The 15,094-nt window shown below is 35.5% G+C and overlaps 1 protein-coding gene across 4 annotated transcripts in view; it reads left to right on the top strand.

The window, feature by feature from the left end:
* VAV3 (vav guanine nucleotide exchange factor 3) overlaps window positions 1-15,094 on the top strand; it is a 149,567-nt gene that overhangs the window by 111,438 nt on the left and 23,035 nt on the right. For all 4 annotated transcript variants that reach the window (XM_015869510.2, XM_015869511.2, XM_015869512.2 and 1 more), the window contains one exon: window positions 11,604-11,740. In XM_015869510.2, the coding sequence (XP_015724996.1) occupies window positions 11,604-11,740 (137 nt within the window). The remainder of the gene's footprint in view (window positions 1-11,603; window positions 11,741-15,094) is intronic.

Raw genomic sequence — 15,094 nt, 5'->3', positions numbered from 1 at the left:
ACTACCTCTGCCTTCTGCCTAAGGAAGGTTTTAGGACTTGTAGAAGGGGCTGGAGGCAAAACTGATGCTGCTTTTCAGAAGAGTTTTTAATCTGATCACCTCTTTGAGCTTCCAAGAGCAGTAGCAATGAGGCTGAGTTAGGCTGCAGGCCAAGCTTGCCCAGGATCAATTCTTCAACAGTAGCCAATTAAATGGATGCTTAGAGACACAAATGGCAGATGATGTTGTGTTACTTTCTCCAGTAGCTTTTGTTTTTGTTTCTTAGCTCTTAAAAATGTGGAAGAATAATTATGACTTTCTGAGCCAAACTAAAGTTTTGGCAATCACAACATCCTTTAACTGTTACTTTCATAATTATTTTTGTGAATAAAGTACTTTTAGTTTAAAACCTGCTGACTATTACTTCATAGAGAAAATGAATAAGAAATTAATACTTTCTCTTCGCTCTGTGTCTGTTTCTCTCTATATCTGTGTTTCTCATGAGTTGTCACAACTCTTCTAGTCATTATCTGTTGTTACCTGCTTGTTGTTTCTGATGGAGAAGCTTTTTGATACCTCTCCTTCTTGCTTTCCTGCATGCTGGTGGTGTAAGAATGACAGTAGTCACAGTTTTTAAGATACAGATGCATCATCTGATATAAAGCCTAATAATGAGTATTTCTGTAGTTTGCTTTTGGGAATTTGAGAACTAGTACACAGTTGAAACAATATTCTGAAGAATGGAATTTAAAGGCAATCTCTTAATGATTCCATGATGTTATTTAAATGATGGTAGTTTTTTTTAGCGTCCATCAATGTTTACGAACATTCCAACCCTTAAATTTGTATTTATAGTTATATCTTATACTAAGGTATGATGAATTCCCCCAGTCTAGTCTATGATCCATTATCCTATTGTACAGACACTTCAGTTCAGGAAATTGTCATTTCCTTGTAAGTATTCTTTTTAAATAAACAATTTTGCATCTTCTACAAGACTTACTAATCCACTGTTTACTCCCATTTAAATATTGCATATTAATTTTTTTGACCAGTGTAATTCCAAGCTCAAATTTCTTTGGGAGATCCTTTTAGAAACTTACTTGAAAAAATAAAAAGATGGCTATTCCAACCTTTTATTTCCTATCCTTTCATGGTATATTCATGTGGGGGATCCTTGTCCTCTGATAGCGTCTTCTGTTGAAAGTGCTAATACACGTTAGGATAGCTTCTTGATCCTCATATTCATTATTTACTTCAGAAAGCTTAAAACGATGTGCCAAATGTTTCTTTAAAGATTCTTTAAAGTTTATTCATTTACTTGCAAATTCTGTTCTTATGGCAGACATTCACCAATCTGCCTGATACAAATACCAGCTGTTAATGTGAGGGCATGTACTTAAATCAGCTAGGCTGCTTCAAAGCACCGTTTTACACCTAATATCATATATTTCTCTTTTGCTGAGGTTGTTTTAAGAAATAGGTTACAGTTTGTGATTAACAACTCAGCAGTTTCATATTTGAATTCATTTAGTACTCAAAGAGTTTTTCCAAGTAGTGACAGTGTAGAAGTGATCTGATTTTTCTTTTTGTTCAGCAGAATCAATTAGTTCAGCCCCAGTGTTCTTAAACTTTGTGTTGTTTATCCAGGGAAATATGTAAGGTACCTATATAAGGAATTCAAATGAAGTATTTGTGTTCAGCTCTCTTTACTGCTCCTGCTGACCTGCAAATAAACAGAAGGCTTGCTCAGTCTTGCACTATTCATAACTTACATTTCTTAATCTTTAGTGTGCAACTGGGATTTGAACAGTAACTTTATTATATGATACTTTGAAAACTGCCCCAGTTTGTAACCTTATAGGTTATTCTTTAACCAGCTTGTTTGGAGTGGGAGGTGTGGGGAGAGGAAAGGGCATAAGGCACTCAGTTCAGATGGTAAAACAACATTTTTACTGATTTTGGATTTTCTTTTTCCTTAATTGGCTTTGAGAACAGCAAATCTCATAAAGCATGATACAACAACAAAATAATGCATGTGTGGATCCCAGCTTTTTTTTGAGAATAATCTCACCTCTGATAATAGAAGTTGTGTTGCAATTAGCATTGGTGATTTTAATATAGCAGAATTTGCTTAATGACACAAAGTGCTATTTTAGTTCCCCCCCCTCCACCCCCCACCCTCCCCCAACTCTTTCTTGATCATGAAGAGGATAAATAGGGGAGATATTCTTCAAAGAAAAAGACTGTGTAACTTAATGATGGAGACTAAAGGCTCTGACTGCTCTTGTGCATTGCATGCTGCTTTAGTTAGCTCTTTGCTTCAGTTGCATTTAAATCCTGTAATTGTATGTAGCTCTGTGCATGCATGGCTCAGATGTCTTGGAAATGTAGAGTGATATCAACTAAGCTCATGGAGAGCTTATGCTGGGATTTAAATACATAAAGAGCATTCGTTGTCAGAGCACTGTGTTTGGGAGAAAGAACCAGCTGGATCTGTTCTGCTGAGGTCAGTTTGATCTCTGGTGGTTTCTTGATGTGACTGCATGCTGCTGCCACAAGCGGTAGTCCTTTTTCCCCCATGAAGGCTTTTTTTTTTCCCTGTGCTTGTTTCTTTTCTTTCTTTCTTTCTTTCTTGTTTTCTTAAAGATCAAGAAAGCCCAAACTGTATGGAGGTTTATTTTTGAAAACAGATTTTTAGACAAAGATTCAGTGCTTTTTTTTTCTTTTTTTTTCTTAATGCTGTTTTCAAACAGTGTTCATTTGTAGATGCTTCCTTGTAAAGAGTCTATGCTGGACTGACATTTTCTTCTATATAGTGTAAGAGATGTCTGTTAATAACTAAAAGGTGTATCTGCCATAATCTGAGGTCATTTAAAAGAAATGTTGTTCAAGGAGGAAGATCGCAAGAGTGTTTAACTTAAAATGCTGAAGGACTGTGTATCATTACAAAGAGGATGTGTGCAAGTGAAATTAGTCTGTCATTTGCTGGAAGCTGTCTCTTTTATCAAGTATAGGCCACTTCCCGCTCATGTTATGTAATAGTTCAAAGCAGCTCTTTTGCCAAGAATTTCTTTACTTAAGTAGAAGAAACTGAGAGTTATGTTTTTTTTTATCTTAGAGGCAGATGCTGTTGGTCAGTGTTGGGCACAAAAGAAATGATATGAAAGGTAATTTAATGTTCATTTTTGCAGTGCCTGATGAATAAAATCTCAGCACATTTTCAGTACTTTGTGTTTATAAATTCTGTTTGAGATCTCTAGAAGCTTATAACTGCCTTAAGTCTGCGTTTTCATATGTTAAAACGTGCATCTTGCTGTCTGTGATTTACTGAAGTGTATGGATGGTTTAGTCAGCAGGATGACTAATTCCATTTGTGCTGAACAGACTTACTGGGAGGTACGGCTGCTTCCCATCAGGCTGTGCTTTTGGGCACACTGCAGGAAGGACTGAGCTACTGCACAGTTGCCAGAGTGTATTTTTTCTTTATTTTTTTAAAGTACAACATTTTTGTTTCTTGTTTCTTAACTGACCAAGAGCATTCTCAGTAGGAAAATGTCAAGGGTCCTGTTCAAGATTCATGGCATTTCACAGTATTGAAGTTAGTGTCCAAAATTGTGCTCTTGTTCTCAAGCCATTTTCTTCTGACTGCTTGCTGCAGAGTTATCCTTGGGCCCACTGGAGATGGTATAAAAAATACAGCTCGTGGTAGTTACCTCTCTGAAATACCTTGCAAGATTTATTCCTGTTTTTCAGAGCTTTTTCCTGTGTAGTCTGCTACTGTCTGCATACACTTCATAGTTCATCTATTGTATCTGCCTGGTAAAAATTGTTAGCTCCTCAGGGCAGGTACTCGTTTGAGCAAGTACGCCATTTAGAATGCCACACCTTTCTGTGGAACCACATTAAAAAGCATGGTAATTAACAGTGGTTAATTTTCATACCTTATGCTTTTGTATAAAGCAGCACTTCATTTTAGCGCTGCTTTTAATTCATATGCTAAAGGTTTTGCTTAGTCTTTGAGGAAATAACGAAGACTCTTAGTTTTGATGGAACTTTATTTTTAACATTTATATTCCAAATTCACGGACAAGATTGAAATTGTGTTGCTCATTTGTCAATACAAAAGAAAACTGTATATGTATGAAATATGTATTCTTGTTTCTGCAATACACTAATTTTAATCTAGTCATCATTTAAAATGTTGAGATTCACTGCAATTGAACATGGAGTGTCTGTTATTTTAAACATTGTATTTTTGAATTTACAGTCCTCGGTTATCCGTATAGGTCACATCCAGGTCTTCCAATGCAGTACAAAAGTGCTCCCTTGGTTACAGTGTTGTTCTGTTTCTCGTAGCAGGCTGTTGGTCAGATTCTTCAGCAGGCAGATACTTTCCTCACATGCATTATCATTTGAGTTAAGTCACCATTTTTGCAGAGGTCTTTGCTAAGAATACAGCCTACGTGTGCAGCTTTAGAGGGGGGAAAAAACCAACAAAATGACAAAGTCTGAATAATTACAGGAAATAGAAGTTGGACAGGCAGTAAAGGACTGGAGGGGAACAGTGAGCGCTACTTCAAGAATTTTTTATTTTTAAGGAGATATGATAGTACTAACAGTTAAAAAACGGTCACAAAGAACTGTAATTGCTTCAGTAGTTCTCTTTGTCCTGTAGGATGGCAGTCCTGAAATCTGCCTCAAAGTGAAAGAGGAGTGTGAATGTTTACTGAATGTGATTTGGAATTTATTACAGATTTGTCATCTGCATTGTGAGATAAGTTTTCTTCCACTTGTGCTAACAAGTTTTCAGTGAATGTGAGTCCTGGCTGGGCTGTATAATAAAAAATTTAGGTAGTTGAGAAAGGTATCCATTAAATACTACCTTTTAATTTAACAGTCACCTTCCTTAAGGCTCTGTTGTCAAATTTGAATGAAACAGCAGAAGTGGCCTTTGTGGTTACTCATATGGAAAACATCAAGACTTTATTGAATATTACTTAAAACCAAAGAGCTAATGAGAAGATAAGCAGAACTGAATCATTCAGAACTGTTTCTTGGTCACCTCCCATGTTTCAGTCATCTTAACCTGCATGTAAGTTTTATGTGCGATGTCTAAAATTATAACATAAGTTATGATGACTTACAAAAATAATGACTTAAGACTGAAAGAATTAAAAGTTAAATTGAAACATATTATTTGAGGTATGTCAGTGTACCTATTCATTGAAGAAATTTTGTCCAGTAATAAGTATTTAAATTGTTGCCAATCTGAAAAGTGCACTTAGACTGTGCTGGTGTGTTTCGCATCTATAGGTAGTCTAAAAGAAAAAACAAAAAACACACAGAAACTGAATCAAGCACAAAAACTAACAAAAAAATATTTTATTTCATGTCTTTAGTAGACAGCCCGAATAATCAAATTTTTTTTTGTAAGTTATTACAGGATTTCTTTCTCTTCTCACCAAGTGAGTAGTCCTTATGGATAATTTGTTCCCTTAACAGCAATGCCATTGACTTTCACAGAAGTCAATGTTGCAAAAGTAGATAACATTGATTTGAAATTAAGCAACAGCTCTCTGGATAAAATGCAGGGGAGAAGAATCCAGGTTACTTTTAGTTCTGCAAGGAATTAATTATGAACAAGGATTTGAAACTCTGATTGACATTGAGCAACAATGGCTGATTTGAAAAACAAAGTGCTAAAGGACTTTTGTTTTTTATGAAGTCCAAGCTCAGAGAAGGACTTTCCATTAATTAGGTTCTAGTAATATTGGGCCAAGATGTTGACAATAAACATGTTTAAAGCCTATGTTTTTTTTCTGGTTTATAAAATCAGCAGATTGTCATGGATGTTCTGTTTGTGGATTTAATACTGTCCACCTGCTTCTCACATTGCTATTTTTATCAACCCATTGATTTTCTTTCTTTTTTCTTTTTTTTTAATGATAAATTCATTATTTTAATGTATGCTGCTCTACTTGTTGATCTGAAATCCTCCTAGTTTTACTTTACAGACTTTGTTTACTGTGCTATAAATGCTAATTTTTGAATCCTTTGCTTTTATTTAAAAGGGAGGTCTCCTTTGCCAGTCTGTCGAGTTTGTGTTAATGTGACTGTAGATTACAGTTCAAGCACTTATTTTGATGGCGGAAGGAGTTTCTGCCATGCGTTACTTTGCCCTTGTTTCCTGGATGAGTAGTGAAGGAGAGGCAGGAGGCTCTGAGAACTGAGATGGAGTTCTATTTCTGGTCTTGACTATGGAGAGACTTATCAGTCACAGGTTGTCAACCTGTTCCTTGTTTTTCAGCATTCTATATTTTTACAGCTATATATAAAAAAAAAACAGCAAACAAAAAAACAAAAAGCAACAAAAAAATAAAAGCAAGCTCAGAGTTTCTAGATGGACCCTCAGTTTGCTCTTCTGATGAAAGAAAGGGCTGAATTAGGGAGTCTTTATATAATTTCCTGTTAGAAAGCCATTTGTTTTTCTGTTGTGATTGTGGAAACACCAAGATGTGGCCTTGGCTGATTGTTGAAAATTCTATTTCAAATTCAAAGCTTCTTGAAGTCAGGGGGCTGTCTTCAAACACGTCTGTGGTGTTTGTATCAAGTTAAAAATGTTTGGTAACGAGGCTCTACTTTTCCTAGGGAAAGAGGAATTCTTGCGTCAAGACTCATGTGAACTAGGAGTGCGTATTCAATGCATATGAAGCTATTTTATGTCTTTGTGTTAATAGTATATCCACAAATTCACCCTTGCACCTTGTTCTCCTGTACTGTCAGTTTTCTGTATGGTAAGATGATCCCTACGCAAAGCACAAACCATGTCCTGCATTGTTTGGAAACAGCAGATGCTGCAATCAATTTTGACAGATATAGGTTATTGTATGGCATGCATTATGCATGTTGTTGGCAAAAAATAGCATTTTAAATCTGCTTGAAACTCTGAGGGTCACTTGGTGCCATTCATAAATGCAAAGCTGCTGTAAAGAATATAAGTAGGTTATGTGAAATTATGAGAACACATATAATGGTTATTGTAGCTTATTCTGTTCTACGTTAGTTCCAAAATGTAACCTTCTTCCTTAATTCATAACTGTATGATTAAATACTCAATTATGTGTTTTGTTTAAGGAAAGGCATTTTTCTTAATGCAGCCAGATTGGTGCTTAGTTACTCCTGGTGCTAACATTATTTTTCTATCACAAAAGTCACAAATAATAAATTTTCTATCACAAAAGTCATTACACATAAAACAGTTCAGGCTTCTGCTACATAACACTTTATTTTTATTTTTTTTCCTATTTTATTACAGTACCTTACCTGTGAGGTAAAGGGTCAAACTTAGTAACTTTTCCGTACTTGATTTATTTTTTCCACACTTATTGGTGATGTAAGAAAAGTGGTTTGAGCTGAACATTTTTCTATGGAGGAAATGCTGTTTTTAGAAGAGCTTGTACTTGTTTCTGATTGATTCAGAGATGTTTTTAGCCTTTTGTTTCTGGAGAAACTTTTTAAATGTTCAAAATCATTTAACAGAGACAGACCCTTCCACTGATAGTTTTGTATGATGAGTATAAGACATCAGTTGCACATTCATTTCTTTGACATCTTTGATCAATATGGACTGTCACATAGTGTATGGTGTTACTGATAGTGGGGATTTTCTGTGTGACTCAGATACTATGTTGTTTGAATGTGATTGGCTGTACTTTGATGAACAAGGAATCTGAATCAAATCTGATCTATGATGAAGTAATTAACATCAGTGAATAATTTCCCATGTGTATACGCGCTTTTTTTTTGATCTCTAGCCTATAAGACTAACGTCCTGTATCAATACTAAAGCAGATGACTGAAAGTAATAGAGTAATTAAAGAAGTTCAACCATTGTTCTGCATTGTTCCAGTATATAGGAATCCTAGCCATGTGTCCTTTTAATTCCAGATGCTGATTTATGTAAGTCTTGTGGTGGAATGTGTTGTGCTAGGTGGCACGTATTCAAACTAATGATAACTCTGGGCACAAATAACTCCTAAATAGGTGAAAGACAACAATTGGATGCAAGTAGTAAACTACGAAGGTCAGAATAGTGGGGAGTAGCTGTAGCACGTCAGCTTTGTAGTTGTCACTGTTTGTGTATGTGTTATGGTGTAGAGGTTATGGTGTGTGTGAAGGAAGATAATAAACTCTTAACACTGGGGTCCTAGCCTGAAAGTCTGTTTGAATCTATAGAATTATTTCTAGTTACGTCAAGAAGCATTAGATGATATTTAGCAGTATCTGGTGGAGTTTTATAATCAAAATTATTGTAAGATTTTACAGAATTAAAGATACTGAATTTAATACAAACATTCTAGGCATACTGTATTTTAACACGATTAATTCCTTGTTATGTTTGGTATAATTCTACAATTTGGTGCACTGTAGCTTTTTTCCAAGTTCTTTTGGACTGGTTTGCACACGTGCTAAAAATCATGATTACCAGTGAAATAAATAAAAATAGCAAGTCATTTTACACGATTGATTTAATAATTTTGTAAGTGTCCTATCATAAAACAGAACCCCCAAACTAAATATTGACAGGATTTGCACTGAAAAGTGCATAAGAACCTTTCTTCATTCTCATCGGAGATTAATACAGTGGTGGGATTTTAAATACATAATATCTACCACTAGTAATGTGTAAAACTGAATTCCCAGTATCAAAGTTTTGCAAACCAAATAATGTTTTTGTAGGTTTGGATAGGCTTCCAAATATAGCTCTGAGTGCATGTTTATGATTTCTTGCATATACAGAGCTATAATTTATATTGTGATGAGGGAGTTTTCATATGTTAGTTGTCAGCTTTGAATACATGCTTGTATGTGGCATTGCTTTTATTGCTACACAATAGATGCAGTGTTTCTTGATGCTCAGTCAGAATTTCAAAGCACGTCTGCCTTAAATTGAGAAATAAAGCCTAGTCTGGTAATTACCTAAGTGGAATAATGGCTTACTAAATAATTAGATGTCCATTTTAAGTATACCAAGCAACTTGAAGGAACAGTGAAAAGTTATAAAGTCATTTGGATTGAGTAATGTGGGAACTGACGTTCATTTGGTTAATGTTTCATCATAGTGGATTAGTATTTATTCTTAACTACAGAGTTGCACTTACTAAGGTGATTTCATACAATTTAGAGATCGTGAATATTTGTATTTCTTGCTCCTGAAAATGCTATAATGGTCTTGCAACACAAATACGTCTGTTCTAGCCCCAGCATTCTTTTCAGTTAGAACTGTGTTAATCAGTAACCTGTGACAAGATGACTTTTTCTTAGTAGATGAGGGAAAGACCGTGCGTTTGTTCTAATGAGTTTTAGAAATGTGTTTCCCACGGTATTCTTCTGTAGAACCTGGCTGCTCATGGATTCACAGGTGTGCAGCTCATTAGGGAAAGAATTGGTTGGTTGGTTCGGAGTGAATGGAGGTAGATCTGGTCAACAGTACCATTTCCCAGGGCTCTGTGTTGAGGCCAATTGTTTAACCTTTTTTATTGATGGTGGATGAGGGGATTGAGTGCTCTCTCAGTTGATTTGCAGGTTATACCAACTTATGTGGTACTGTTGATCTTCTTGAGGGTAGGAAGCCCTCTGCAGATATCTGGGTAGGCTGAATTCATATGCTGTATCCAGTTAATTGCAAGGCATTTGGTGAAGGTGAGTTCCAGGTCCTGTTCTTCTGTCATAGCATCCCTGTGAGGCATTATAGGCTGGGGGAAGGTTGCTGGGTGGAAAAAAGACTGAGGGATTCTTGGCTGATTGCCAACTGAACAGGAGCCAGCACGTGGCCTTCAAGGCCAATGTCATTCTGGTCTGCATAAGAATAATGTGGCCAGCAGGGATAAGGAACTTATTCTCTTGTATGTGACACTGCATTCTATTTTGGATCCCTCACTAAAAGGCTGTTAAGGTGCTTTGAGCTGATGAGGGGTTTAGAAAACAAATCAGTGAGGAGCAAATTAGGCAAGTGGGAGTGTTTAATTTGAGGAAGAGGAGGCTGAGGGGAGAGCATTCAAGCATTGGGATGGGCTTTCCAGAGTGCTGGAGCTGTCATCCCTGAGGATATTCAATAGATGTATGAGTGTATGTATAGAGTACCAGGACATGGTACTAAGGAGCCTAGATTAGTGCTGGAACTGATGGTAGGTAATGTTGATGGTTGATTTCAATCATCTTTAAGGTCTTTTCCAACCTATGTGACAGATTAAATTAATTTCCAGTTAGAAACTGATTAGATATGGCTATGCATCCATACAGCTGTCCAGCTGTACCTTTATTTTGTGAACAATCGCTTTTACTTATATTAATATACCTTCCTACAAAATCTCAGTCAAAAACATTGATGATGAAGTGGATATGCCCACTGAATTTTAGCAGTCTGGAAAAATCTTTGCACAACTGAAAACAGGGAAATTGTCATACAGATTGTAATTTAAAAGTAGAATATGAGGGAACAAAGGTACATCTGTTCCATTAAAAAGGGTGCTTTACTTGGCAGTATTAAGACTGAAAAAATTGCTTTCCTAAGAGCTCTCAAGTTTTTAGTATTTTTTTTTCCTCACGGATTCAGTACTTCTTGACTCAATTTCAAGTATTCTTATGACCTCACAGGGTGTTGTTTTAGTTAGTGCAATGCAATAGCTGTCCAAAATGTGTTTTTTGAAAATACAGTTATAGGAACATGGCGTTAGAGTACTCATAATTTTTGCTTCTGTCTGAAATTTCTCTTCTCCCTTATTTTAAACCTGTTGAGAAGGGTTCTTGAACTGTAGTGTTATAAGCTGTAACTTGTTTTTTTTTAAGAGTTAGTGAGAATATTCTTTGAGCAAAGAATTTTATGTATCAGACTGTGGATTGTTCCCATTTTAAAAAAAATAAAAATAAAAATCATGGTTCATCTGCCTAGATGCAGCTAGTATTGATGTGGAAGATATAGTGTGCAACCAGAGTTCTTCTCTTGAAAATGAAGCATTAAGTTGATACAGATGATACAGATGTTGCTTATGTGTTTCTGAAAATATTGTTGAAAATGGAAGTAAAGCTCTTATGAAAAGCCTGGAAGGATTGTCATTCTTATAGTCTTAGGCATGAGGTTTAGGATCTTTTTTAATTATATAAGAGCTATGAGATTCTCCATATTGGTATCTTTATTTCCTAGACTGATCCAGGGATATTTGCAAAAAAAACAAAAAAAAAAAAAAAAAAAAAAAAACAAACAAAAAAAAAAAGAAAAAAAAAGGAGGAGTAAGAAAAGGAAGGAAGAGAAAGGCTTTCTAGAAAGAGTTTTCTTGGAAATGAATAGAAATTTACTCCAAAAAGGTGGAAAGACTAAAAAATAAAAAAATAAAAAATAAAAAATAAAAAAGAGAAGCATTCAGATTTTGTGATGTGCTTATGTAAGAAAGCCAAGTGAAAGAAATACCTGCCTTTATGCCTTAGTCAGGTGCCTGTTAAACATGTAGTGTCTTTTTGATTAACTGGTTTTATGGTCCTACGATTTCATAAGTTGTTAACAGGAATACATATGCTGAATTTTTTTTTTCTTTTTTTTTTTGTCTTCTTTTTAAAAAAATCAGGTTTACCGAGGATGCAAGTAATTCGAAACTACAAAGGAATACCGCAACCAGCACCACAGGATGGTCCACCATTACATATCCAGATTGGGGACACTATTGAACTGATCACAGGCGATGCTCATAGCTTATTTTGGCAGGTATTGTATTGTCTACAAAATGACCGTATTCCATTAGTCTCAGATAACAAATTTATTTTCAGAAATTTATCTTGCAACAATTTTTCCTTTCCAAACAAAGAAAATCTTTGATTTAAAACAAAATAAATCTGGTTCAGAGAAGTACCTTACCACATCCTTGATTTGGGACTGAGAAGATTGTAGTTGTCAAGCTAAATATATTTGGCACAAGCTAGAATTATTGGCACCTTGTGGGACTAATTCTATCACTGTGCACTTATACATCCATCCATTGTCTGAATCTACTGGTATCTATCTTTGATATTATTTGTACGTATCATGTAAAATAATTGAGCTAGAAGCTCACTGCTCTATTAATGTAAGTGTAAATAATTTTATAGCAATTACTGTGATAATTCTCTAGTCAGTCAAAGCCATATATGCACACATGTCTACATCTTATGTAATCTGAAAGACAGAAATATTTTTTTTCTCTATGAAACAGCAACTGCTTTTCTGAGAGGCAGTCTGACCTATCATAAAGACCAAGAGATGGTTGAGATAAAGATTGATTTATAACATACATGCTCTTTCTGCCTCCCCCCTAGCATCATTTGAAACCTAAGCTTTGTCTTAAGAGAAAACTCAGTGTACGGAGGTTGCTACCAGTGCAAACTACCTTACTGTCCTCCGTAAACACCTTGAAAATAAGGATGTTCTTGTGGTGTCTGTCATTTGTTCCTTTTAGCATGACTACTTTTCTTGGTTCAGTCAAGGTGCAGGACTGGAAGAGTCATTCTGCTTCCCTGGGTGTTGCTTGTTTATTTAACGTTCAGAAAAGAAAAAAACAAAAGGCTTATTAGGTGGAAAGAGAAAATTTAATGCTTTCAATGTACCTTTCAGACCCATAAGAAGAGTAGTAGTTAGGGGTGTAATAGTGTATCTTTTGAAATGGTCTTGTTTTTGTTGTAGGTGTGAGTTCTTTCTCTTCTGAGCTTGGCCTGAATAAAATGTTACCTGCTTAACTTGAGGATAGGCTTTCAGGGATGTCATAATTCCTACCCTGAGATAGAATGTAATTCTAGTTTTGTAGGTTTCTATTACAATTACCCACCAGGCAATCATATTTCTCAAGTTTGCCAAAAGAATACAAATGTATTCTGTGCTGATTCTTTCCATTCTCAAAACCGGCTTTTCTTTGGTATGTATTAAACAATATCAAGTAATTACTTTTTTAGTTGTCCTTTGTGACACTCCATTAGTTAGTAGTCCTGCTGTAAACATCCGAGTGGCAGTAAGTATGTTGTAAGTGTACTTATGATTAAAGAAAAATCCGAAATTGTGTTTGAGGGAGAATTCATTTTTTTGTGTTGCAGTCTTAGAGCAACCTACTTGGTTGATGTTGTTACGGGTTACAGTGGGGAAAAAAACTTAGAGTTCAAGTGGAACTAGTATGTAATATTTCTTTTCCATGTAAATATGGAATGTAGCAGTTAATTAGTAGAAGAGCAGTTCAATTCTATAATACCAAAATGCAATGCCATGGCTGTATATAAAGCTAAGATTTTCTGTGCCCATTCAAATATCCCTGGTTAGTTAGGCAACTTAGAAGACTTATCTTTGAGGATGTCATAGAAAATCAAGTTTTCATTATTAATGGTAGTCTGAATTTCTTACTGAACGCATTTTTTTTATTTTTTTTCTCTCAGTTTCACATATATCGTGTAATCTGTCCTGCATGGTATTTCACTCTGACCATGGCTTAACCTTCTGCAGGTTGTGGCAATCATGTTTTGCATAAATATTGTAGCAGCTCTGACTTTTCCAGAGTGAGGTTTGTTTGATCTGATTTCTTGCTGAACATGGGCAGCATTTGGTCATTATTCTTACAACATGATTACCTCCTAGCAATAATGTTTATGATGGATACAAATAAACTGGGATTAAATTTAGAATTACCTAACACCTTAGGAAATACTGGAGAGGCAGCACTGCAAAAGTGCCCTTTGAAATTGAAAACTTTCAGAGTGGATTTTTTTTTTCCTCCTTTGAAATTTTATTCTGATTCATTTCTCTCCTTGCCAGACAATTTGTGATAAACAAATAAGAATGGATCAAGGATGCAATAATTAATAAACTGTCCTGGAGTCCTGTCTCTGTACAAGTCCACTGAATGGGCATTGCTCAACTAAATAGAAGGGAGTATCAGATGCATTTCTGAAAGCCTCATTAAAACAGGTGCAAGAGCAGTGAATCAGCCCCTAGTCTTGCTGAGAGCATAAGTTAAGGAGTCTGAAGAGCTTCATTGAAGAACGTTGTGTAAAAATGTATGAATGCATGTGCACATGTAGATATATAACTTAAAATACAATTTAATAGTGTATTCATTGTGTAAATTTTAAAACTGATTCTGCCCAGTCAGTGGCTTAAGGTTTTTGTTAATAACCTTAAGCCTTGATGTGGAGTATGCAAAGGAAATGAAATACTTACTAATCGTAGAGTTAGCAACTAGCAGGCAGCTAATGTTAAATAGCAAGAAATTATTAGTAACAGCAAAGTATGGTGGCATGAATGTTTTGCTGTTAATCATGAGTTGATGGATAGATCTTACAAACCATTGTCTGACAAGTTAGTTCCATGTATGTGCGACAGCAAGCCTTGGTGTCTTTAGCTAGGATTTCTACAGTTGAACAAATTAACCTAGTATCTTCAGCACATTATCAAATTATGTATACCAGCTCATTATCTACAGAATGTTTTAATGTGAGCACTTGCCTTGCATAGTGTAGAAGAAATCAAAGCCTGTTGTTTAAGGATTTTGTTTCATTTAACTAGCAAAGATGCCTGTGTTTACCTTATGTTAAAGCTTTTCTTCAGAAGGTAGTGCCTTTCTCGGGGTCGTCTCAATGATGATTTTACATTCGTGCTTTTGCAAGCCTGGTACTGATCACAATGCTGGAATAGGTTCCTGAGTGATGGCAGTGATATTTTTCTATGACAAAGGAGTCCATCCATGTGACTGTTACTACTTTCACTTTTGGTTTTTAAATGCTGTCCATAGAACATATACTACATCTGGAGACTTCCCTTATCCAATGAAACAGCACATCTGCGTCCCACAGCATCTTCTGATTAGTAGTGATATCTAAGCAAATTGTAGGATAGTTGTATGTACAGATGCTCCTGTGTAATGAACAAGAGAGTATTAATGCTGTCTTGTGTATGTATGTTCACTGATTATGTAGTATTTTTCCACTTTTAATTTCAATAAATGTTTAGCATCCTTGATTCTGCAAATATCCGGGCTGTATTTTTGACCCAGAGGACATGGCACTTGGAAACTTCATAAACATTATGAAACACTAAAGAACATTT

Source organism: Coturnix japonica, chromosome 8 (assembly GCF_001577835.2).
Source record: "Coturnix japonica isolate 7356 chromosome 8, Coturnix japonica 2.1, whole genome shotgun sequence".
Taxonomy (NCBI): domain Eukaryota; kingdom Metazoa; phylum Chordata; class Aves; order Galliformes; family Phasianidae; genus Coturnix; species Coturnix japonica.
The sequence above is the reverse complement of the archived record's forward strand: the minus strand, read 5'-3'. Positions and strand labels throughout refer to the sequence as shown.